The sequence below is a fragment of the Alexandromys fortis genome, unplaced genomic scaffold (assembly GCF_014885135.2).
Source record: "Alexandromys fortis isolate MF-2015 unplaced genomic scaffold, M_Fortis_MF-2015_v1.1 scaffold_261, whole genome shotgun sequence".
Lineage (NCBI taxonomy): Eukaryota > Metazoa > Chordata > Mammalia > Rodentia > Cricetidae > Alexandromys > Alexandromys fortis.
This window is the reverse complement of record NW_026068144.1, coordinates 1,574,322-1,600,070: the sequence shown is the minus strand read 5'-3', so window position 1 is coordinate 1,600,070 and position 25,749 is coordinate 1,574,322. Positions and strand designations below refer to the sequence as shown.

At 45.4% G+C, this 25,749-nt stretch overlaps 1 protein-coding gene and 1 long non-coding RNA gene across 6 annotated transcripts in view; one reads left to right on the top strand and one right to left on the bottom strand.

Moving 5' to 3' along the window:
- The window catches only part of Sh2d4a (SH2 domain containing 4A), a 58,589-nt gene that overhangs the window by 2,283 nt on the left and 30,557 nt on the right, over positions 1-25,749 (top strand). For all 5 annotated transcript variants that reach the window (XM_050126885.1, XM_050126884.1, XM_050126883.1 and 2 more), the window contains 3 exons: positions 4,017-4,387; positions 11,771-11,927; positions 13,607-13,778. In XM_050126885.1, the coding sequence (XP_049982842.1) occupies positions 4,207-4,387; positions 11,771-11,927; positions 13,607-13,778 (510 nt within the window). In that variant the 5' untranslated portion in view covers positions 4,017-4,206. The remainder of the gene's footprint in view (positions 1-4,016; positions 4,388-11,770; positions 11,928-13,606; positions 13,779-25,749) is intronic.
- Positions 7-11,134, bottom strand: LOC126491326 (uncharacterized). The gene is made up of 3 exons (XR_007589376.1): positions 9,460-11,134; positions 7,975-8,684; positions 7-452 (listed from the first exon to the last, which is right to left on the bottom strand). It is a non-coding gene; the product is annotated as an uncharacterized lncRNA (long non-coding RNA).

Here is a 25,749-nt window from a genome sequence, read left to right as displayed (position 1 = left end):
GAGTGTTTACACCGGTCTGGGGCAGGTGCAACCGACAGAAGCCACCTCCGAAGGTCTGGGTCCGCTGCAGTTGCTGGGTCCCGGCCGCAGTACCGGCAAATCAGCACCGATCCAGGGGTCTCTCCTGACCGGGAAACCTTTCAGACAGAGAGCCCTGGAAACCGGTTTCAGCCCACGCATAACTCCATGAGCGCATTCCGGTGCAGGGACACCCTAGCGCTGGCGCCCCCACGTGGAACAGGGAGGGGCGAGTGGTGTCCCCTCCCTGCGGTTCTGGATTAAGGCTCAATCCAGAACTCAGCTCCAGACAGCTGAGCCAATCCCGGGCCGCTCCTGTCCCAGGGCTTCATGGGTCTTAGGTGTTTGTAGGTTTTCTCAAGCTCTTCCCTGTGGTCCCATAGAAGCAGTGTAACTGCTCCTTCCTCAGCTCTCCAACAAGCTTCTCTTTGCCTCTGTAACAAAACAGTGTAATTATTTATAATTTTAAAATTTAATTAATACATACTTAAGTGAAGATTTGGCGCGACTTTCTAGGTACTTGAGAACATTTACAAAGCATCCAACAGCTTTCCCCACTTGCAATTGATTTTATTCTCAAAATTATCATAGAAGCGAATAAGAAAAAAAAATGAATAAAAAAAAAACCCAAAGCCTGAAGAAAGATGTAGATGTTTAAAAGTTAATCGAATTTAAACTAGTTCTTAACTTTAGGGATATACTTGGTATACACACCAGAGTATTTTTATGATACATTGGGCTGTGGTTTGGGTATTATTATTATTGTTATTTATTAGGCTCCATATTAATTACAAACACATTGTGTTATAGAAAAACAGAACGTGTGAAAGTCAGACCAGATCTTCAGGTATCCTGGGAGCTTAACCAAATTTAGAACTCTTTAGAAAGTTTCAGAGCAAGCGACAGGTGTGGGCTTTTAGCGGCTTATCTGTCCTTTTCAAGAACGGCGCCCAGGAGACCAACAAGTTGGTGGAGCTGGGCTTTGTGTTGCATCTCGAACAACTGCTCTCAGAATGACACCCAAACATGTCTGGTCTCTGGGTGTCAGCAGTGAGTGTCCTGTCGGAGTGAAAGTGAGAAAACCCCGACTGGTACATTTCTTCCTTTTTATTTCCTGTGCTTGTCTCGGTAACTTCAAGGTAGATTTTTATGCCACGGTCCACGAGTGACAAAGATTCCAAGGCTAATTTTATGGATTGGTGAACTGAGTCCAAAGATGTCAATTGACCTCCCGACATCACTGGAGGCGAAGCTGGGAGTCCGAGCTGGTGTCCTTTGTGGTATTCCATGAGCACGCTGGGTTGGGGGTCTGCCGTGGGGAAGCCTTGAGGAGAGTCCTCCGGAGTGAGTCGTCAGTCCACTCTGGTGCCCAGAGTCAACACCCACAGACACTTGTTAGCTGGGTTTCCTTCGTACTCTTCCAGGACACCAGGAACCCCTTGTCTGCTTTTTAAGAATGACTAAGCTGGCCCTGGTGTCAGGGTCTATAATCTCTGTTACGTGGGAGACAGAGGCAGTCAGTACAGAAGGCCAAAACCTGCCAAGTCTAGAGTATATTCAAAACTGCCTGGGCAACTTAGAGTCTGTCTCAAAGTCTAAAACAAAACGAGGGCTGAGCTGTAGCTCCGCAGGAGAGAAATTGCCTAGCATGTGCAAGGGACAGGGTTTAATCCTCAGGACCACAAAACAAAACTGATTAATCAACCTCAGTGCCTGAAGTCCCTGTTTGCTGCACGAGGCAAAACAAAAGGAGTTTGCAAACCTCTTCACAGAGTGCCACGGAATGGGCACTGGGGACACAAAGTAACAGGCAAGCAGAGAACCAGAGGGAGGCCAGTGTGGCAGTCAGCTCCGCCTCCTTCCTGGGTGGGGTGTTTTCTTCTCTGGCCTCCTCTAAGCTTATCTACAGTTGATTAGAGTTGGGCTTTTGCACTTGGTAAGGTATCTGCACATTTGCAATTCTCAAACCAGGGAGATTTTCTAGTCTTTGTTTTGAAATGTTAAAAGTGAAATCACACCCTGCTTCTGGGCTGGGCGAGTAAATTTGTAGCAGTCAGTCAAGTGGATTCAGTAACTGCCCTGCTTTCAAGCCTCTTGGCTGTCATTGTCTTCCTCACCTGTAAAACAGGACTGGACTCCCAGAGTAGCATGGCTGCTGCTAAGTGTTCAAGTGAGTGCCTGCAAGAGTTAAGTGCGGACTCTCTAACCAGTGGACTCTGGGCCAGGGATGAGAGGAATGCACCCTTGGCTCTTGGAGACTTGATTTTCAGTTCTCTCTGACCCTCTAATACTGTCCATGTGATTACAGACTGGGGCTAGAGCAGAGGCTATAGAGCTCCTCTGTCCTGTCTGTCCCGTTCTGCGGGCATCCGCCTCTGAGGTCACAGAACGCAGCTGTCTATGAGTGCCCCCGGAATGTCAAAGAGTCGTTTATTTACTTACTCCTTTACCTCAAGACCTGGGAGTCCTGTGTGCCAAAGAACCAGATTCTTTCTGTGGGAGAAGAATGTCTTCTATAAACCCTTCCTTTAGCATGGTCTTGGTTTGATCTATTCTGTGAGGGTGTGCTGGAGCCAAAATATCACAAGACATCGACTACATTGTATAACCCCGTGGAAACCAGTATGCAATCTTACCAAGGGGCCCTGACAGGGAGAGGCCTGACAGAGTTACAGTCATGGTGTCCGTTTTAGTGCTGTCTAGCCTTCCTCTTAGTATCGTGTTCCATTGAATTCCAGTAGTTAAGTGCTGTGGGAAAGGCTAGGCAGCAGGCGGGAACAGCATGCGGAGCTTCAGGGCCCTGTTGTACGAGGAATACTTCCTTAGTGAGTCTAAATGTTGTTGAGGTGCTGAGCACCTGACCACTGAGCAAGCTTATCTCAAAGGACTGCGGATTTCTTTCTAATGATAAAAGTGCAAGAGTTTGGGGCCAGGACATGGGTGGGGAAATAGGGCGTGAGAATGGATTAGGATCCCACATGCAGTGGCATCTAATCCCATTGTTCTTCTGCTGGGATGAAGGGTGGAATCAGGAGACTCCCCAGAACTTTCCAGTCACCTAGCATGGTTGGTCTACAAAGTGCTTAACAAGAAAAAGAGAAATCTTTTCTCAGACAAGGTGGAGCGCCTGAGATTGCCCCCTGTGACATACATATGTTATATAATGCACGCATATAATGGACAGTCTGAAGGTTTGGCATCGGAAAACATTAAATCACATAAAACTAAGTAAAATAGAGCTAGAGGAAGCGCCACCTGTGGTGTTGCTTTTGTAACACCAGGCTTGCCCAGGTCCTCAGCCTCTCTCTGAAGGAACTGCCTGATAAAGGTATAAATCAAAGGCAGAGGCCGGTGACCTCTGCTTCCCCCAAGTATCCACCTGAAACTTCTGTCACTAAATTATGTTCCTGGAAAGAACTGGTAATCTTCCAGAATGTTCATGCGTGTTCTCTTTTGTGCTTTACTGCTCTCCTGGCTCTGCGGGGCTTTCTGGAAATGTCCTCTGTGAAGGAGAAAGCACAGAGTCGTGTCTATGCAGTGCTGGAGACACGGGAAGCAGGACAGAAGGCTTTCATTTCTTCCTTCTTTTGACTCCTCTGAGAATGGCTCTGTTCCTCTCAAAATATTTCAAATGTTATATTTTCTTTTGAAATTCGGGGAGGGCATTTTTATTTCCTCTTGTGACCTTTGGTTATTGTCATTGTTGTTGCTTCTTTTCAGTCATGCTGATGTGTTTTGGGAGGAGTCCAGACAAACCTCTCTTAAATTTCTGTTTTCCTGAGATCAGCGTGTTCAAAGTTAGGGTTTTCCTGATAAAGTATCTATTATGGAATAGAGGTTATACAGACTCCGAGCCAAACATTACCTTGGCCTTTTCTCTTCTTTCTCTTTGAAATAATGAACTATATTGTGTTTCCTCTTGGCTTTCTTTACTAGCCTGCTTTTTTCTAGAATCTGTACATTTTGTTGCCTGATTTGGGCTGTTATATTCTTTGCAGGTTTGTCCACACTGAACAGCATTTAAGAAAGAAACCTCTCTGCTGAGTTCCTGTCCCAGTGAGTCTTTACTGCCAGGTGTTCCACGCTCTGGGAAGGTCTGTGGAGGTGCCCAAGTCACAGCCTGCTGGTGGCATACGTCATTTCCAGAAGCTTCTTCTGCAGGTGTAGACATTCTTGCTATCAGCAAGCATGCTGAAACAGATACTGTCAGACATGTTCATAGACCCTGACCTGCTGGCAGAGCTCAGCGAAGAGCAGAAGCAGATCTTGTTTTACAAGATGAGGGAGGAACAGATCCGACGATGGAAAGAGAGAGAAGCAGCCATGGAAAGAAAGGAGTGCTTGCCAGTGAAATCCAGGCCAAAAAAAGGTAAATGTAGCCGCCTCTGCGCTGCGAGTGTGGTAGCAGAAGGCCTGCCGCCTTGCTGTGAGGGCTCACATCTCTCACTAGCTGGCCACACGAGCTGTGACTGCGTGGCCCGATCCTATGCTGCTCAGCCCCTTATGTCAGGTTGTTAGCTGGAAGCCTGCATCGGCTCACACATAGACACAGAAACCTTACCATGCAGTATATATGTCTAAGTCTTTTCTCTAAAATCAGATGATCATTAAGATGTCATGAAGTCAGTGCTGAGGAATGGGGGTGTAACTCAGCAACAGAGTACTTGCCTAACGTGAGATTCTCATGTCCATCCATCCCAGCACCTCCAAAAAACAAGAAGCCTCCTCAGTCTCAACTTGTGGGGCATTGAGGAAGGCCTTTATCCCCCTTAGCCCTTTACCACCAAAATGCAAAGTACGTTTGCAGCAATTACACAGCAAGTGTGACCATGTGCCATCAACCTCAGGTACTAAAAGTGACCATTTAAAAAAAAATGCCTGTTAAAATGCAAGGAACTTGCTTAAAGAAAGCAAATGGCAATCGTGCATCTGTTTAGTGTGGAATAATTCTCAAATGATCTTCTTCCTGGCTGAACGAATCCCTAGGAGTTTGAAAGGGTTCTTTTGAGACTATCAGGGGAGAAACTCTTCATTTGTTTTGACCTAAATGTATACTTGCACAGATATAGAAAGTGCACATTATCCCCTCCCCCCCCACACACAGAGTCTGCCATGGATCAGTACTTAACTAAACACATACACACGTGCACACTCTCACACAGACAGGCACACAGTTTTCAAGGTCACTCACTGAGATATTCATGCTTAATTTCTCTTCATTTTTTTTTATCAAGCCAGGAAAAATAAAATTTTATAAGACCACACAGGATTTCAATAGTTGAGAAAATCCCACTGGCGTGATTGCCAGACACACAGATTGGAAGTGGAAATCAGTTTAGTGGCCTTTGCTTCCCTACTATAACTAAAATTCTTTTTATGAGGTCTATATGCTGATAAGAAAAACAAATATGAGTGTTTTGATTATTACCTGATACAACATATGCAGTTTAAGGGCTGAGGTATAGATCAGGGTGAGGGTGCTTGCATGGGCAAGTGCACCAACAGCACCACACCAGTAACCAAAAAGTCCTGGGTACAACATTAAAAAGAGAGCATAGCAATAGCTTATTGGTGTTTTAGATGCTCTGTGAAGCACGTACCTTGTGTCTTCTCCTCCCAAAATGTCTGCACTGTTAGTATTAACTGCCCAGTGTTATAGGACAAAACAAGCAAATATAACCCTTAGGGATCTTATGCATTCAAAGCTGCATGCGTGCTTAGGGGAAAGGGTATAAATTACCAGATTTGAGGAGTAAGAAAGACTTTGAGCTATCGTGGGTTAGATGCATTATTTGAGTTAATCTCACCAGTTTTTAGGTGTCAGAATGTTAGAACAGTCGTCACTATGGATGTGGCCCCCATTTGGAAACAGGAACCCCAGCTAGTGTTTCCTGCACTGTCTCATGCAGACTCGCAGCCCAGTGCTGCAGCATATAATCTCACTAAACAATAGCAGCCAGGCCTGCAGCGCGAAACACTCTTTACATTATATGGACGAGGAAAGGGAAGCTCAGTCGTGAATTAACTTGCCTTGGGCAAACAGCTGGAATAGACCCTGGCTTCAATTTCTCCCCCAATTGGGTCCTGTGAACAAACGTCTTACCTGACAAGCTCAACAGGGGACTTCGGAGCAGTTACTAAAGACGCCTCGCAAGCATCTAAAACAGAAGGCGGCGCTTTTCCTGTGTGCTTTGTCACAGAGGCACAAGCAGAAGATGTGGTTCCCCTGCACTGTTTATCATTGCTTCTTAATGAAGCAGAGGCTAGGAGGCCAAAGGCCAGGTGAGGATCTGGTGGCTGGGACAGTGTGTCTCCATCTGCCCTTGAGATAAATGTGGTGGTTTGAATGAGAATGACTGACATGGGATCATATATTTGAATGTTTAGTCACCAGGGAATATAACTCTTTAAAAGGATTCCTCTGCTCAGTACAGAGCCTTACTTCTGAGGCTACGCCATAAAAGGCCTGTGGCCCCTCTTCACTCTTTTTTAAACCCCTCCCACTCCCTTTCTCCACTCCCCACTTTCCTTCCTGGACGAGATGTATAACTAGCATTGGCTTTGACGTTTCAAAGGCCCAAGCCAGTCCTAGCTTTGCCACCTGCCCCTTATCTGTCTGTGGACCACAATGTAGCTCTCAGCTGCTGCTCCAGCACCGTGCCTGTTGCCATGATCCCCACCATGACGACAGTGGACTAACCTTCGGAAACCGTAGCGAGGCCCCAATTAAATAGATTCTTTTGGAAGAGTTGCCTTGGGCATGGTGTCTCTTTACAGTTATAGGACAATGAGCAAGGCTTGGATCCATCTCCATCTGCCAGACTCTTATTGTTAGCACGGGCATGTTCCTTTAGCTAGTCGTCCGTTTCCAGGAAGCAAGGCTTCCACAGAGCAGAGCTGGAATGCAGTGGGGTCTCTGGAAATGTTAGCCAGACAAACAGCTGATTCCCTTTTCCTCTATACAGCATGCTCAAACCCATATGACCAAAAGACTTTTCACCAAGCTTTGGTCTGCTTGTCATTACAGCACCAGAGTTTCCGTCCAGATGGCCCTGCAAGCTCACCACAAAGAAAACTCTTCCCAACTTTTCCTATAGTTCCTCATAACCTCTGGTCCTGTCTCTCAGTCTGTCATGATGGCTCTGCTCTGTTCCTTGCCACTAAAGCCAGATGGCAGGGAGACATTGTGGCTCCCATCTGGCCTTCCCTATCCTCAGTCACTAAATCTCACAGATTTTACTTTGCCTTTTTCTGTTCTTTGGAGATTTTCCCTCCCAGGGTATTAGTCTGTTATAATGTGGCAAGTTCATGCTTTACATTGAAACTGTTTGATTTGATTCTTGTGAGAACTCGGTGAGGTCAGTGTTGTCCCCTTTATTCTTGCAAATAAAGAAACAAATGGAAAGATGCAATTCCTATGCATAAGAGCTGGAACCAGCATTGAATTTGAGTCCAGTTAAATCCCCAGGCTTTTCTGAGAGGTTGATCAGAGCTCTTTCCTCAGCACCTTGTCTGCCTTCCTTTGAGCTCCCTGGTATCGCATGCCTTCCAGGCGATCACTGCATTCCAGACCCCTCGTGCTGCCCTTAAATCCCATGCTCTACTGTCTTGATTTATCGCATCTGTCTCCTTACTCGATCGGAAATCTCACTCAGCCATCTGCCGGTCGCTTCTGGGACTGTGATGTCCGACATGTCACCCAGCTTTCTCTCTAAAATAGGCATATAATTTTATTAAGTTAAAAATGACGTTGGAGTTAGTAACTCCAACACATTTAGCAGGATTAGAAATTATAGGAGAAAAAAAAACCAGTAATTTGAGGAAGACTTGATAGAAATTCGCCTTGGCTTTTGTTAAAATGAACAGAGACCGATCTGCCCGTTCATACCCATATCTCACCCTATGAGATGAGAAAGAACACTGTAATTAACCTTAATGTAGGTCAACCCAGCTCACCTGTTAGCTGCTGGCTCCCTTTCCACTCTCAGTATTTCGGTTTGGTTCACACATTAGAAATATTCTTTATGCACAGGCTTTGCCGTCACAGATCTGGTTTAAATCCCCCTCTTAGTATGGCTGCATCATGTTGAAGTTCCTTCTCTGAACTGCCATGGCCTCACAATAAAATATAGCTAGGAATGGCCTCTGGCGGTCTTTAAAGATGAGTATGGTGTGGACGCGCACCAGTCAGAAGGCACATGGACCATCATGTGAGGACTCAGAGGTTCCTGGCAGCTGACGTTAGTCGTTGGGTTTCTGCTTGAGGCTGAGGGTTCTTAGGAGAGCGGTGGAAGATACTCCAGAGGCCTCTGGGGCGGCAGTGTGCAGAAAAAGCTTAGGATTGTTGGCTCTCTTAGTACCTTGGTAGGAGCCCTATTTTTGGCAGTCATACATACATACCAGTACTGAATTCTTGCAATGTGCTGTAGTTTATTATCTTGGTGAAATGTTTTCGTGGAACTCAATGGACTCGCGATAAAGAAGGGTTAGGAATAACCTAGGGTTATATATAGTGATTGGTATAACCCAGGAAGGGTTTACTGTAACGTGTCCTTGGCTTGTCACAGGCAGCTTGTATCCTGCTGGACCCATTGCATAGGAAACAGCAAACACTGCAGTGCAATCCTGTAATCAGGGCATAGGACTGGAGTAGTCTGGCCGTTTCCCTGAAAGAGACGTGGCACTCGATTTGTATACAGCATTGTCTAGCACTGCCTCCTTAGAGGGTTTGCATATGGCTCTGAGGAGGGAGAACCTCTTCGTCCAGAGAAAACACTTCTCTGAAGAGCGAGGTGTGACTACAAGTCTCTGCTTGGGAGTGACTTAGGATGTAGTCCCCAAACAAGATGGACCCACTTTTCTAGAAAAGCTGGTTTTAGAGTAATTTTGTAAGAGCCCCTGAGATAACAATCATAAAGAGACCTGAGGTTGTACAGTCACAGTTCAAAGACTGGAGAAACAGAAGACCTTGTAATTATGTGGAGTGCTATACAAACTCCCTCCCTCCACGTGCAGATTTAAGTGTGCACATAATTTCCAGGCGAGGTGGACAGAAAATCCAGAATGGCGGGGTGGTGTTAGACTGTAAGAGAGATATTGTGTATGCTGCATTCACAAGTTCTCAGTTTATACCTTTTCTGTAAAGGGGTGTGTTCGGAGTCACATGATTCTGCATGCCTAGTCTCTGCCTTTCTCTTTCCTCCTCCTCTTTCAGTTACAAGGTCCCACATATCCCAGACTGAATGAAGTTCAGCTTCCTAAGTAGCCAAGGTTAGCACTGAACCGACCTTCCTGCCTCTACCTCCCAAGCACTGGGCGCACAGGTGTGAGCCACCACGCCTGATTGTGGCTGTGCTTGAAACTGAGCCCAGAGTCTCAGTCATGTAGGTGAGCACCCCTCCAGCTGAGCCACGTTGCAGCCAAGGCTTTCCTTTGACCTACCTCGGCAGCCTTTCCCTTTTGACCTTCATCCTGGCATCCTGGACGTCTCCCAGCAGCCCAGGGACAGCCCGGCCTGTTTCCTCAGTCTGAGGAGCTCTCCCGTGCAGCTTTTGCTCTCTCTGTCCCCGAGGTCCTTAGAGTAGTGCCAGGATGTACAGCTATTCTGGCAATGTTTGCTGAGCAAACAGCTGAATCCTCTTTGCTCCTCACCAAAGGACTCTAGAACACATTCCTGCTGCCTGAGCCGGTTCTCACCATTCCCAGTCACCTGCCTGCTCCTAGATTCCCGGCATTCCTGGTCCCTCAGCATCACCTAGTACCGCCCTTCTCGTCCCTCTCATCTGCAGGGCTTTCCCTGCCATCTTCTACCTTACTCAGTTATTTCAGGAGTCAGAATTCTTCACTTGCATAAATTCACAAACATTTTGGATTCTTTTCCTCTGCCCATGAATGAAGCTCATGCTTCTCCAAGGTTCTCTCCAAGGTTTCCTTCTCTCTGTGAGTCAGCTAGTCCAGTGATTTTGAAGATAATATGGGTACGGTAATTTCCAAGCCCACCTGGCCAGTCTCAACCTGATTCGTACTCTCTCTCTCTGTACCAACTCGGGGAATTCTGGAGATGTGGCTTCTTTGTGGCCCTTTTCAGCTTCCTGAGCTCTTGTTCACTCTTTGTCAAACTCTCCACTGGACACCTGCGGTTCTAGGCTTTGTCCGTCCCATCCTAGGGCAAGATCTTGTCCCCCAGAGTCATCACTGCCACCCGTGACCTGCAGACTCTATGAAAACCGTTTTGGGGATGTTCATATGGTGTCCCAGCTAAACAACGACTCTCTGGGCTCCCAGTCTTTGCTTCTTGTTGTACCCTACGACTGTGGGCTCTAACTGTTGGCCTCCTGTTGTTAATAACAGCGGAGAGTTACCTAAGTGAAGGGTGAGAGGTGGGCATAGTAAAATATTACAGCTGGCCTCAGGAGTGTGTAATAGAGACAATTTTATGAGGTATGACAGCTTTCTGGAGTTAACATATGGCATGTCCTGAAACTGCAAGACCAGCGAGGGTTGGCGCCTGGGCCTATTGCCAGGAGAGCACTCAGGGTGCCGTCTCCCCTTCTACCCGGGATCCCCCATCACTTGTGTCTCTACCTGTGAAAGCAGGGTCAAGGAGTTCCTTCTGGCCTTTAGGTCCCGTGGTAAAGATTGTACAAATCTTTCCCACTCTCCTCAACCGTTCTTAGCACTCCCGAGGCCGCGGGATGAGATCATTTATCTGGAGAAGAGCAGAAAGCAGAGATCAAGTTTGGCAGCCTGCTTTTGTAATGTGACCAGAGACAGCACTCGGAAGTGGGCCAATAGCACATGAACGCTTGAACGGAAAGCTTCCTCTGCTTAGCAGAAGCCCGGGGGGGAAGCCCAGTGTGGATGTCTTAGGGATACAGCGTTGGCCAGCATCTGCGGCATCCCCTTCATATACTCAGCACCCGGGGCTTGTCTGAAGGCATCGGCTAGACCTAACTGTGGACCACAGTGACCTGAGCAGACCCCATATCCATCCCTTTAGTTTAAGGACTGTATTTCTTGGCCTCTCCTAATCACACGTTACATTTCCCTGGTCCCATCTGGCTACATTTCTGGAGCTCAGAAACTAGATGTAATACAACCCCTGGTACCAATTGTACACGAGAGTTATTTAAGTCACCAAGCGTCATACTATCCAGGTCGTATTATCTTCTCACATGCTGGTGTGAATCTCCAGGCAGCCCTGTAAGTAAGTAATAGGCTGGCTGGTGATAGCCGGTAACCTCTGCTGAACTCCTGTTATCCTTGGCATGCCGGCTATTCACAGCCATCATTGTAATGGATGTTGGTGTTCCCATTTTACAGATGAGGAAATCGAGTCTTAAAGATATGAATGTTCCTAAATCACATAGCTGGTACGTAGCAAGGCTAATGTTTGAATGAAACCATTCTAACTTTTAGAGTTAGAGCTTGTTTTAAGTGCTGTGACGGTAGTGCAAATGCCAAATGCTTGAGCAAACTCCTGATGCCAGGTCACTCTCTTACCCTCAAGGATAATGAACGCCGTGAATGAGGTCATTCTTTCTCAGCACTGGCAGGTGGAAGCACGAGGCCCATCATATTTGTGAAGAAGCCGTCACAGCCCCTAGCGTCACTGTTTGCTCCTGAGCAGGTTGGAAGTGTTTTGCTTTACCACTCCCAACCCGAGACTGACAAATACTAAAGTGATCGGAATACATAATAACATAATATCCAATAAATAGTTTGTTCAACCCAAATTTTGTTTCATTTGCAGAGAATGGCAAATCTGTCCATTGGAAGCTGGGCGCCGACAAGAAGGTGTGGGTTTGGGTGATGGGCGAACACCATCTAGACAAGCCCTACGATGTGCTCTGTGAGGAGATCCTTGCTGAGAGGGCCCATCTGAGAGCGGCGCAGGACTCGGAGCTCAGGTAGGCGAGCTGCGCCCCAGCTGCGCCCCAGCTGCACCCCAGCTGCGCCCCAGCTGCGCCCCAGCTGCGCCCGGCTGCATGCTAAAGGGCAGTGCGTATCAGTTCCTTCTCTTCACCGCTGTGTCAGAATACCTGACAAAAGCCGCTCAAGGAAGTAAAGGTTTCTTTGTCTCAAAGTTAAAAAGGAATGGAGTCCATCGTGGCTGGGGAGGCACAGTGGCAGGGATCTGGTCACATTACACCTGCGGTCAGAGGGCAGGGTGAGCAGAAAATGGGGCTGGAGTATAAAACATCAAGACTGGCCCGGATGAGACACTCCCTCCAATGAGACTCCACCTTGTAAAGGTTCTGCAACATTCCCACATAGCTCCATCACCTAGAACCAAGTGTCCAGCCTCGTCAGCCTATGGGGCATTTCACATTCAGCTGCAACAGGCTGTATCAAAACCTCTTGCTTGTGGTAGGAGAACACAGTGACACTCGAGGGTCAGAAGAATCACTTTAGGTCTTTCCAGAAAGTTCGCTTGAACTTTCAGCGATACCCTTCTGGCCTGCAGTGCTGCCCAGCAACTGCTTTGCCTCTCACAGACATCCCAGGGCTGATTTGCACGAGCGTGCTGGCTGCCCCTGCTCCACCTCTGCTTGGTTAGGTTAGCATCTTCCTGGAGCAGCAGCACAGCATGCAGCCAAGTGTCAGGTGTGTTTGTGAGAACTGAACCAGCTGTGGGCAGCTGGATGGCAGAGTCTGAGCTATGCCAGGCACCAGGAATGCAGAGTCAGAAGAATTCATTCAAGCCTAGGAAGGAAACAAGGCAAAAATACACAACCAGCTGCTGCAATGCAGGCTGTGCCCAGAGGGAGGCTTGGCTAACGTGTAAACAGAATCCCCCTGTTCCAGGTGAGAGTCCAGCATTCTGCAGCATAGAAAAGGGGAAATCTGAGTTGAGCCTTGAAGAAGAGTTGCGTATCAGCTATAGAAGGTTAGGAGAGAAATTAGAGGATGTAGTCAGGATTTTGAACAGCTCTGTGGGGAGTGGTGAAAGCTTCTGAGTACTTGGGGTACACCATATAAACCCCTAGAGATGGGGTACTCTGAGGGCTGGGCATAGGAGTCTGAACCTCTTCTAGGGGCAGTGAGAGTTTCATGGGAAATCGACAGGGTCAACTGGACACATGAGCGACTTGGAACAGAGGCAGGTGATTATCATCCCTGCTGGGTACCCTCCTCTAGTTCTGGGCAGCCCCACTCTGAGCGGGTGAGCGGAACAGAGGTGGGGAACCAACTTCAGCACCCAAAGACTAATAGAGTCTCACTCCAATTCTCATGAGATCAAAAGTATAAATGAGCTTATAAAACAGCAATGCAGGGGATAGTCTTTGGATAGCCGTAAGAAGACAACATGTACTGGCAGCCTAGCTGAGCCAGAAGCTAGGTAGCCCTGGGTTCAAATCCTAACAAAACCATGATGTAGTCTTGGGTAAATTATAGTATTTCTCTGAATCTTTTATTACAATGCAAGGACAGCCTCAGATGGTGTTATGAAGATTTAGGTAATGCTAAGCATTACAACCAGCAAGCTGCTGCTGTTTTCTTCTGGCTTGGATTGCAGACATCTGCTTCAGAAGACCTGTTCCTGTTGAAGGATGTTTTGCTCATTTCCCCCGTTGTTTCTCGCCAGGAAAGCGCAGTCTGCAGAAATCACCAATAGCTTGAGAACAAAGTCACAGAACTGTGCTCAGCCAGAACTACAGAAGCTGGAGCCTCAGAATGTCACCACGAAAGCAGCTGCAGAGCAGACATCAGGGCAAGGACCCAGAACAATACCAACCAAGAGTGACGACAGAGCCCACGTGAGTCTTACCACTGTGCAGAATCCCAAAGTCAGGGAGGCAGAGGCAAGCGGCCACTGACACAGTGAGCATGCTCTGGAGCTCAAATACCGCAACCTTTAAGGTCCTGCCATTCACCATATATGGGGGCGGGGGTAGAGCCTTTTTTTTTTTAACCTTGTACTTCATGGGTTAAACATTACCTTTTTCCCAATGGGGCTGGTACTAAGAAGAAACTCCAGTAAAGTTGGACATTTTAATATGTTTTTAATTTCCCCCCACATCTACAGCATGGTTTTATTTGGTGTTTTGTAGTTTTTCTGATGTTGTTGTTGTTGTTGTTTTCCTCAGTAAAAGTTACATAGTAAATAAGGTACGGTCTGTGGGCCAAACAATCCTTGTCATGACTGCACACACATGCACAAGTATCGTTGTGGTCTAGTAAGACTTTATTCCCAGATACATCAGGGGCAGGACTCAGCCCGTTCCCGAGTTAGATTGCATTCTGAAACATGAGCATCTTTTTGACTTCATGGATTCTGCATAGGATGTAGAATTTTATGCTAAGAACTGGTGTGAATTCTTTTATGGACCAGGTGCTTTAGAAAGCTCAAATATAATTTGCTTCTTGGATTATAGTTTGGAAGAACAATAAACTGCATTACAAAGTACAGTATTCTGCCAGACATTTAATTACACTGTGAATTAACAGGATTTGCTACTGTTTGACTTACATTCACGTCCGCGTGGGTTGTACGTGACTAGGGCAGCTGCCTGAAGCTCACTTTAGAGGCTGGCCCACGGGGATATGGTTATCTCTGTTCTGCCTACTTCTGAGTCTGATAATATTCTAATCATTAACGTGTCTCTAGGGTTATTATGTGGCAAAGGCACAGCAGGCTGCAGAGTGTCTCTGTTAGCGCTCACAGCACTGTGAGCTAGCTACCGCTTCTTTGTCCATTTTACTTGCTTTTTATGTACTCTGTGCACATGTGAGTACAGGTATATGTGCATGTATGTGAAGGCCAGAGGCACTCTTTGGTGTCATTGTGAAGAAAGCCATTTCCCTCATTTTAGATCTCCCATTAGCTTGAAACTTACCAGTCAGACTAGACTGGGGGACAGTGAGCAAGACATTCTCACACTTCTGCTTCTACAGTTCTGGGATTGCAAGCATGCATTTCCCAACTTCTCTATAGGTTCTGAGGATTGAACTGAAATTCTCACACTTGTAGAGCAAGTGCTTTACTGACTGAGCCTTCCTGAAACGTCCATCTTTTGTCTTGCAAGTGAGGAGTCTGAGGGTAGCCTTGGTTAAGCAACATGCTGAATGTCTCGTTCATGCCTAGGTCTTCATGATCCCTAAGTTACTCCTTAATTGTCAGTTTTTTTTTTCAGAGATTTATTTATTTGTTTTTATTTTATGTGTATGGGTATCTCTGTTTACGTATGGGTATGATGTATATATGTTGCCTAAGGAGGCCAGAAGAGGGCATTTTATCCCCTAGAGCTAGAGTTACAGACAGTTGTGAACTGCCATGATGGTCCTGAGAGCCAAACTCAGGTCCTCTGCAAGAGCAGCCAGTGCTCCTAACTGCCAAGCTGGCTTTCTGGCCCCCTCAACCATTGACCTCGACTAGTGACTGTGTCCTTACTGTGCAGACGATGAAGAAACGCCACCAATACAAGACTTGTAGTCTTTAGTCCAAAGTTCTAAAGTTTTGTTCTTGAGACCTCGCTGAGGTTTTCCCTCCCCTCCCCAATCAAACGTTCTCATACTCAGTGTGCCCTCAACATGCCTTACACTAAACTCCCCCCGAGCCACTCCGTTTCGAAGACCCCTAAAATGAAGAGCAGTAGCAACAGCCAGAGCCCCGAGAAACCCAGGCATGCATGCTTCTGTTTGTACTTGAATTACATTGCCAGAGTAATTACATTTTTCAAAACCAGGATAAAAGGTTAAAATAGACACCAAACATCTACCATGATTAGTCTTGTTCGAACGTGTCGTAAGCTCCCCTGGCATGCATGGTGTGGTGCCGTCCTGCTCCTCTGTCTGCTGGAGTTTCAAGTGGGAAGTGATGAGGAGGGGGAAGGGAACGGGAAGCACCTAGACTGAAGAAATATGGATGTTGATGAAAGTTTTTTTTTCTTTTTCTCTTTCTGCTCTCCCCATGTTGGGGCTGGGGGTCCTGCTGAGTTCTGCTGTAATGTTTGCTGAGGTTCCCTTAGCAGTGGGGTGCTCAGAGAGGCTGCGATCTTTCCGTTAGAAGGCTGGCTCCTGTATCATATGTAAAATCCACTTAATGGCATGTTTATATTTTGCTTGTAAACCTTGCCAGTGTAAACTACCGCGTCTGTCATGGGTTGGTATGGCAGCAGAGGAAGACTACTAGTATCTAGGAGAGTTTTGGAGATGAATAAAAGATAGAATTCATACAAATGTACCAAGTTAATCCCTAACACCTGCCGGGTTGATTCCCTCTCCTCTTTCCCAATAATAGTTTTAGCTCACAGACCACAAAGTTAGTATCCAAGCCTGGTTTAATTACTGATTTCTTTTTTTTTTTTTTTTAAAGCATCAAGATAACAAAGTTGGAGTAAAAATAACCCCTGCCACCAGGAACTTTACTGATGGGGAGGTGTGGAGAGGTTTAGCTAATGTTTAATGTCGAATGGTAATAAGTGCTCTGAGGGAAATTACGGGTTTCCACACATTCCCATTACATCAGGGCCTGGGCCAGGGCTTCCTGAATGACCTTTAGGAGACCTTGAGTGTGAGATGGCAATGAAGGACTCCTGGGGCAAAAGTCCAGCCAGCGGCAGCATGGAGAAAGATTTGTGGGGATCAAGCAGAGGGGGAAGAAGTGTGAATGTCTTGTCACACTGGGAGTAGGCAAGGACAGATGTGAAGGGGATGTCAGTGTTTTCTTCTGTTTTTGGAAATAATTGGAAATCGTCAATGCGTTCTGAACAACTTTGTATTTTGAAGAGAATCCATCAGTTTCGTATTACCGTAAGTGCAGGGACAGGTAGCAGAGCCAAGCCTTCCTGTCTAAGGAGTGGGAAGCCAGCAGCATCAGCAGGGCTTCCTGGAAGAGGAGCTGGGGTTTGGGCACAGCTGTAGATGGGGGAGAAGCTTATCTTATTCAGAAGCACACGCGGTTACCTTCGAGCATGCTCTCAGGCTGTCATTTCCTTTCCCATTCATTCCATAACTTCTGACATGTAAACAAGGGAATTACAAGAATTTCTTTTATAAATGAAGAAGTTGATGGTCAAAGATATGCGTACAAATCACAGACCTGCAAGGCCTTGTCTTGCACATCTGTGGGATGTCAGTCCCCACTCCCATAATAATTTTGGTATGCCTTTAGACATGACAGAAGAATTGTCGCCAATCCTCAGACCTTTTCCGTGAGATGAGAACTCCTGAGGGAGGAGGCTAGAGTAAGGAGAGTCATCTTATATCTTTCTAAAATGAAATCAGTTGCCCAGTGAAGACTTTCAAGTTTTAGCTGCAGTTTATTCTGTCTCTGGAATGCAAGGATATTGTCTTTAAAATTCCATTGTCTCACCAGGCCTAGAATCTGTTATGATGAAAAAGTATCTCCAAATGTGTGTGTATGTATGTGCGTGTGTGTGTGTGTGTAAGTGTGTGTAATGTTCACGGTATAAGCACGTGTATGTGTGTGTAAGTGTATGTAATGTTCATGGTATATGCATGTGTGTGTATGTGTGTAATGTTCACGGTATATGCGTGTGTGTGTATGTGTGTGTGTGTGTGTAATGTTTATGGTATATGCACATGTGTGTGTCTGTATATGCCCGTGCGCCACTGAGGCCAGAGGAGGACCAGGCGTGCTGCTCAATTGTTCTCTATCCTATCCCTTTGAGACTCAAGCGGGTGGTGTTTGTCCATGACTGGGCTCTAGCCTTTTGCTGCTCACTTTCTGTGAGCTTTGCATGGATCATCACAGCTGCCCGGTTCTTCTGCATGAGGGTGAGAAATTAAGGGCCTGTGGTCGAGTTTGTTCCTGGGACTGTCTGGGTGAATCTCATAAACTTTTGGGGGCCTCTGGTTTTTTATCTATAAAAGTAGGGAAGTAATAGAATATGCATGCCATGAAAACCAGAAGGAGAAAAGGGACAGCAAGAGGGGACAAGGGGGACAGGAGAGAGTAGTCAAGTGGAGAATAAACAAAAGATACGAAAGAGATTTTCATGAGACATGAAAATGCCTTGGTGACCCTATTTCTATATATGCAGATTCAAAGACTTAATTCAAATGCTTGTGCTGTGCATCTCCTGGGCTTGGGTACACATCTTATGAGGGAATGCATTTCTTTAGAAGTCCCAGTGAGCAGGAGGGTTGTTTTCAGTAGGAACACTGGAAGACTGGCCTGGGCCGGCTGCCCGTGTCCTCCCTGACCCCATGCTTTACTGCCCTGTACTCTCGGCCTGGTTTCCATGACTTCACTCCTTCCCTGAGCAACTGTTCCATGGTTCAGCACATGTAATGGTGAGCCTCAGAGAGCCTATCGGGGAGACATAAAACAAGATCTCCCTCTTCCAGAGTTTTAATTCTACTGGGGAGAAGGGGAGCAGCTAGAAGCCAAGGCAGAGGCAGGGTTTGATCAGGTTTCAGGAGGGAGTGTGCACGGGTTTGGGTATAGGTGGGACAATGGGAGAGGATGGTGTGCTGGAAGGGCAGGTGGTGAGGGAGAGGTTTGGGGAGCAGAATGTCAATAGTGTGAAAGCACAGAACGTGTGTGGGGGAGCTAGGGAAGAGAACAGTCTGACTGGGATCAGGCACGTAGGCTAGGACCCAGGGGTCAGTGATGCCAAGAATTTACATTTTGCAGGTGGAGGCAGACTTGTCGTGGGGGTTGGTTTCGTTACTGTAAAAACAAATAGCAATACACTTAGTTCACTATAATTCTTCTGACGGAAACAAGCTGGGAGCCTAGGGTGGCATGATTAAGGTATGCCAGGCTGAAATCATGTCATGTGAGCTGCTCTCTGGTGGTTCTGGAGAAGAACCTAGACTTATTAGGACTCTTGACCAAGTGGGCCATCTAAACGCCATGTTCTATCTCTGCCGACCAGGGCACATGAGCTGATGGTATTGGTTAGGGGATAATTGGCTCCTGGAGGTGGCTTACACTCCTTCTCTTACTCTGTGGCCCTTCCAGGGCAATGAAGTCTGCTTTCTGCCTAGAATCTCTCTGGTTTCCCGTCTGCTGTGTTTCTCCAGCTCCCATTGGAGAAAGATCTCTGTTTTTTAAATATTTATTTATTTATTATGTATATAATTTTCTGTCTGTGTGTATGTCTGCAGGCCAGAAGAGGGCATCAGACCCCTTTATAGATGGTTGTGAGCCACCATGTGGTCGCTGGGAATTGAACTCAGGACCTTTGGAAGAGCAGGCAATGCTCTTAACCTCTGAGCCATCTCTCCAGCCCCCAAGTTCTCTGTTTTTAACAGCTCATGTGTTCTAAGGGCCAATCTAGGATAATTTTTCCACTTACATCCATCGTTTGCAATTAAAGTCTATGAAGTTCCTCTTGCCATCTAACCCAGGTGCTGGGAATTGCAGTGTGGCTACCTCTAGAGGGCATTCTTTCTATCATGCCTGTAAGAACCGGGCTCGATAGTATATGCTTTCCACTTACCAGTCCAAACTTCTAGGTCAAGATGTGTTCCAGAATTAGGATCATCTCAGACTTTTTTACAAGAAATGTGAATACATGACCCTATATTGGGTCGCATAATTGAGAGCAGGCGATGCAAAATTTTGCAATGGTGCAAGGGTTGTAAACTTACAGTGAACAAAGATTAATTTAAAATCAAATGTCTAATGAATCCAAGGAGCTTACGGTATGTAGTAATAAGTGCGGTGGGGCTGCGTCCCCAGCACCCCAGCCGCCTGCTAGCTTATGCCCGAAATAACAACACACAAATTGTATTCTTTTAAATACTGCTTGGCCCTTTTCTATTTAGCCTCTTCTAGGCTAATTCTCACATATTAATTTAGCCCATTTCTAATAATGTGTGTAAGCACCCCAAGGTGTGCTTACTGGGAAGATTCTAGCCTACGTCCATCCTGGGTCTGAGCTTCATGCATCTGCCTCAGAGCGCAGAGGTATCGCGTCTACCCGGGAGAGCTGAGCATGGCATCTCTGCTCGAGAGAGCAGAGCTGTCGGGTCTTTCCAGGAGCAGAACAGAGTCTGAGCTCACTTCCCCTTCCTCCCAGCATCCTATTCTGTTCCTCCCACCTATGTTTTAACCTATCAGGGCCAGCTAAGCAGTTTCTTTATTGCTTAACCAATGAAATCAACAGATTGATATATGACACTCCCACATCACCAGTAGAACTCGTGTTGGTTGTATCTCATGACTTCAGTGAACTTACCATGTGACCACTGTATTCCCATTGCTGTGTGAGACTGCAGTGGGTACCGCTGGGAATATCTTAACTCAGAATCGACAGCATCGTGTGTTGTGAGTTTCAGCTTTTACTGTACACACAATGATTTTTTGTTGTTGTTGTTCTTTTAGAAACATAATAGTTTAACTCTGGAAAACACAGGCTTTCAGTATTTTCCTATAGCCATCCCTTATGTATAAATTAGCACATCTCTGGATTCTATTATTAGAATGTTTGATTTTAAAGACTGCAGTTTGAATTGCTCACTTTGGTTTTATAAAAAAAAATTGGCTTGGAATTAGAACAGAATTTTGACTAATTTCTGAAATGGCCCTAATAGTACCTCCTGCCTCTTGTACTATGTATTGTACTATGTGTTGCACTAGGTGTTCTCAGTATTGATGATCATAAAATAGTGTCTAACCCTGAAAAACACTGAAGATGCTCGCCAACCTGAAGAAGCAAATATGCAGCCCATTTTGAACTATTTACGCAAAAAAAAAAACTCATTAGTGTGCCAGTTTTCTTTTATCTTTAATCATTGGTAAAATCCTATGTGGACCAAAGAACTGTTTCTCTTAGACAGGGGTGATACAATTAAGGAATCTCAGAAGTGATGCTCTTTCTTCCTGTGCAAGGCCTCTGTGGTCCTGAGCAGATCACAGTGAACTCTTAGGGCTCGTGGGTCCCTGTCACTGAACTAGAGGTGACAGTCAGCAGTAGGACTTCACTGTCATCCAACTGGGTTCTGATAGGCCAGTCGGGGACCAGATGCTGTTTCTAGGCAAGTACAAATATGCTGAGGGGTTAATAGAAAACAGAGAGAATGAGAGATGAGGCACTGTGTCAACCCCCAACCCAGGGAGTTGGGTGGAAAATACTTGGGTGTCGAGCTTCTTGGGGACACTCAATAGGGATAGCTATCTGAATAGTCTCCATGTTTCTCCCATTGCCTGTAAGAATTTGGAACAGGAACAGAACAGGAGAATGGCAGACTACATTAATTTTTAAGATAAGACCTTTGTGTTTCTCTGCAATGTATAGTTTGGGAACTTATTAATATCAGAAAACTGTCTTTGTCCCAAAAAGGAACCTTGGATATGACAATAATTGCTCACTCTTAGAATTTTATCTCTAGAGAATTGTCCCACTAGTTCTGCAGAAATGACCTTCAGAGCCAGCCAGTGATATAGCTAAACAGGGGATTCCAAAACTGGGGTTATATGTCTAAGAGCTACACAAGAGTAGTCCCCCAACATTCCATCTTGGAAGGGGTAAGGGCCCGTGAGGCTCCACCCATCCCTGAAGGCCTGTAGACAATTACTGGTGGCTGGGGGAAATGGGTGTCAATTTCTTCCTTGGTGTATCCACTGATGCATTGGTTGCTCCTGCTCTAGTTTATCTCCCACCCACATTCATGCAAGTAACTAAATAAAAACCCAGTGAGTATCCCCTGGCCCCCAGAAACATCTGGGTTCAAAGAAGTGCAACAAAGCAAAGGGAAAAAAGACCTCTCAGACAGCAGATTACAAAGCCTCCAAGAGTCTTCTGTGTCTTATTTTCTTTATCCAAAAGGAATTAGAGTTAAGAGCTCTTGTCTCTCAGCAGCATGAGGTCCCCCACAAGCCAGACTATGCACTTTGCCTCCACACGGTCTGAGAGCTACCCACCAGGACACATTCTGCCTGTAAAGACATAACGAAAACCTCCCACCTAGTCCTTCCTTCTTCTGTACGGCCCTTCCAAACTAAAGGTAAGCATGCTGTCTATCCCGAAAGCAGCAACTATCCAGACTGGAGTTTGACTGTTTGCTCTTACAAAAACATGCTTCAGAAGTGAAAGGCTAAGGGCTGGGATGCATTTCAGTATTGCTGTTTGTGTAAGATAAAATAGTGGGTGTGTCACATAAAGACAGAGAAAGAACAAATGTGCTTAATGTGCTTATCTTTCTAATTCAAGAACCAAGAGAGGAGCTATAATTGGAGTCTAATGCAGTTACCCACGTACTTTCGATGTAGCTAACAGAATTTAGGATAGTTTACAGAATATATTTTGTATACGACACACAAAATACTAGCACTTTATGAACCATTTAAGCTGTTCTTTTTAAAAAGAGGAAAAAATAAACAAAAGCATCAGGCATAAGATACTAATGTAAAATAAATTAGGAAAGAGTGAAGGTACACCTCCAGCACAGTGCAAAAATATAGTCTTGAGTGTTGTATGAAGTTGTAACATGGCTCTCCATAGCTTTGCTTTGTACTCAGCTCTTGGTGACAATATATGTTGTAGGTGTCATTTGCAGTGCTTCGCCCACCCAACTCATTGGTAGAATTGGGATGAAGAAAGAAGAAATATTGTGCCAATAGACCAAAGGTCAAGTTGAACACTTGGAGTCGGTCATTAACTCTCTGGGTCTGGGTTTCCTGATCTCTAAGATGGGGTCTACAGACGCTGTGTGTCGCTGAACTAGTGTGTAAATAAGATATAACTTACAGGAAAGTATTTTACAAAGTATCATGCATGATATGAATAGCCATGGTCTACTCTTTTATTTTATTTTATTTTATTTTATTTTGGTTTTTCGAGACAGGGTTTCTCTGTGGCTTTGGAGCCTGTCCTGGAACTAGCTCTGTAGACCAGGCTGGTCTCGAACTCACAGAGATCCGCCTGCCTCTGCCTCCCGAGTGCTGGGGTTAAAGGCGTGCGCCACCACCGCCCGGCTCCATGGTCTACTCTTAATTGTGCTTTCCTCCACCCCACTGATCAGGGCTTCTTGAATAAGTTATGTTTTCAAACCTGGTTATCCCCTCAGCCACAGTTCATTGTTTTATATCTCGACTTAGACAACTTCTTTATCTTTCTTTTAAAACTGCTTCATAGATGTGAATTCAAGAGCAGCTAGTGTGGGAGGTCCTTCTGTCTATGTGCTGCTTTAATTGGTTAATGAATAAAGAAACTGGCTTGGCCTCATAGAGTAGAACAGAGCTAGGTGGGGAAGACTAAACTGAATGCTGGGAAAAAGGAGGTGGAGTCAGGAAGAAGCTATGTAGCCCAGCCAGAGATGGACACTAGAACTTTAGGCTGTAAACCATAGCCACGTGGCGATACACAGATTAATAAAAATGGGTGAAATTAATATGTAAGAGTTAGCCAATAAGAAGCTAGTGCTAATGGGCTAGAATTTCTGTGTGATTATTTCAGATCTGGGCAGCCGGGACGAACAAGCAGCCCCCTCCAGCAAACAGCCTTTAAATCTTTGCGTCTGAAATGCTTTGCCTTTCCAACACTGCCTAGCGGACTGGATTTTCTGCTGTGTCCATGTTGCTGTGTAGGTCTGTAGGACGGAAGGTGTGGGAACAGTGGCTGAAGTTCTCCTAATGTAGCCATTCTGTACTCTAATGTACAGATTAAACCAGAAACTAAGCATGATGTTTAATTTAAAGGTGTGTTCTTACATCAAATGTCATGTTAGAGCAGTTAGGTTAAAAGCCTGTGGGTAGTGCCCCCCCCCCCCGCGGACTGAATAACCCTTTCAAAGAGGCTTAAGAAGCCCATTGGAAAGCACAGATCTTTACATAATGTTTCATAAAGGTAGCAAAATTGGAGTTATAAAGTAGCAACAAAAATAATTTTATGGTTGGCGGTCACCATAACACGAAGAACTGAATTAAAGAGTCACAGCATCGGGAAAGGTGAGAACCACTGTGTTAGCGTCTGTTGCACGGTTCAGTTAGAGCGTTCCGTAGACTAAAATGATTTGCTAGAAGAACAAGACAAATGGTGAAAATAGTCCTTGGTTTCCATTGTATTGAAGAGTGTTCTGACAAGATCTCTTTTTAAGGAGCACGTAGCTATTTTCAGCAATAAAATTGATATCCCACTTTTCACCTTGTTAGTCTACTAGCCTTGGGAAATCTCTCTCTCTCTCTCTCTCTCTCTCTCTCTCTCTCTCTCTCTCTCTCTCTCTCTCCCTCTCTCCTTCTTCCCCCACTCCTGGTATTTTATAAGCAAAAGGCTAAATCCAAGTGTTCCAAAGCTAAATATTATAGGCATGTATTAAAGTGATGTGGAAGAGGGTGGTTACATCACCGATTGGCCAGCGAGATGAGAGACAGCTGACGTCTGCAGCATGTGCCCTCACTCTGTCTTGATTAATAACAAAGCTGCATTTCATATCTTTTAGTGATTGAAGAAGCATTTTGTGAATTCATTGTATATTTGTTCATTCATCCAGCATTTATGAGGCCCTATTAAGTGTGGGTTAATGTTCTATTTTCTGTAGAAGACTAGGGAGATGCTGGTCCAAGCTGGGACGGTATTTACCCTTATAGAAGTTATTATTTTAAATATTCTTCTATTACAGAGTATCAGGATTAAGAAGGATAGGAGAATAGGGTAGGTAAAAGTGCAGTCATTTGATTTAAAAAATTAAGATATCAGTTTTATATTAACCTATTACTTTTATCTTCATTTCCCAAATATAAATTCTAGAAAAACATTCCATCTATTGGAGTCTTCTGATTTAGTTGAAATGAAGAGGCCCTGGCATTTGTCTGATTGTATAACCCTATTTTTAAATAAAGTGAATGTTAAATGAATGGCTGTGCAAATCAATTTTACAAGTGAATATAATTAGGATAATCTTTCTTATATGACATCTATTCTCCTGGGGGACTGCAGTTTGCAGCCTTATAATAACTGTGGCATCAGCAGCATCAATCTACAACCCAGTTGCTTGTGTAGATGAAATTGCTATGCTTCCCGGTCTAATAGCATTTAAAATATACTGTCATCTGTCCAACGCTATGAGCTACACTCCCGGACTTAATTGAGACCTTCATTCTGACTTGGCCTCCAGGAGGCTCTGTTGCTTCTGTTCTTCTTCTCTTTCTATTTCCCTCTTTATCTGGGAAATTTTTGTGTAGCTACCATTGAATGAATTATTATTATTATTATTTTTTAGCAGAGGCAAGCAAGAAGCTGATGTGATTGCTTTAACTCTGGCCATAAATTTTTCAAACTCTGTTACATTCCTTTCGGGTAACAGGTGGAAGATGGCTAAGGAGGCTGATTGTGTGGGAGAAGACTCTTGCTCCCTCTGGGAGAATGAGTGGAGCAAGTTTGAGCTACAGAAAGGACATGGGCTTGAGTCTCTGCTCTCCCACCTGTTAACAGGTTCCCTAACCACGCTGGTGACACTTGACATGAAGGTCAAACCATGCGTTGAACCGGAAGTGCTTTATAAACCCACATTGTACTGGCACAGGGCACTTTCCCTCAATTTCTCTTACGTAGGAATAAGCGAATACTGATCATCTTCAGAGAGGGCCAGTACCATCTCCAAGCAGCTCATGTTCCCTCTGAGTGCTTAAGAGGCAGGCATATTTCTGAGATTGTCTCACTCTTATGTAGGCATCATAAGCCATCATGTTTGAGCCTGTGAAGCTGCATGGTTCTTAATAAAGAAGTCTCTTGGATGCACCGTTTTCAGCCTAGTGCATTATACACAGTGCATTTTCTGGGCTAGTAAAATCTGTATTGGTGTATCCGAGTGGAC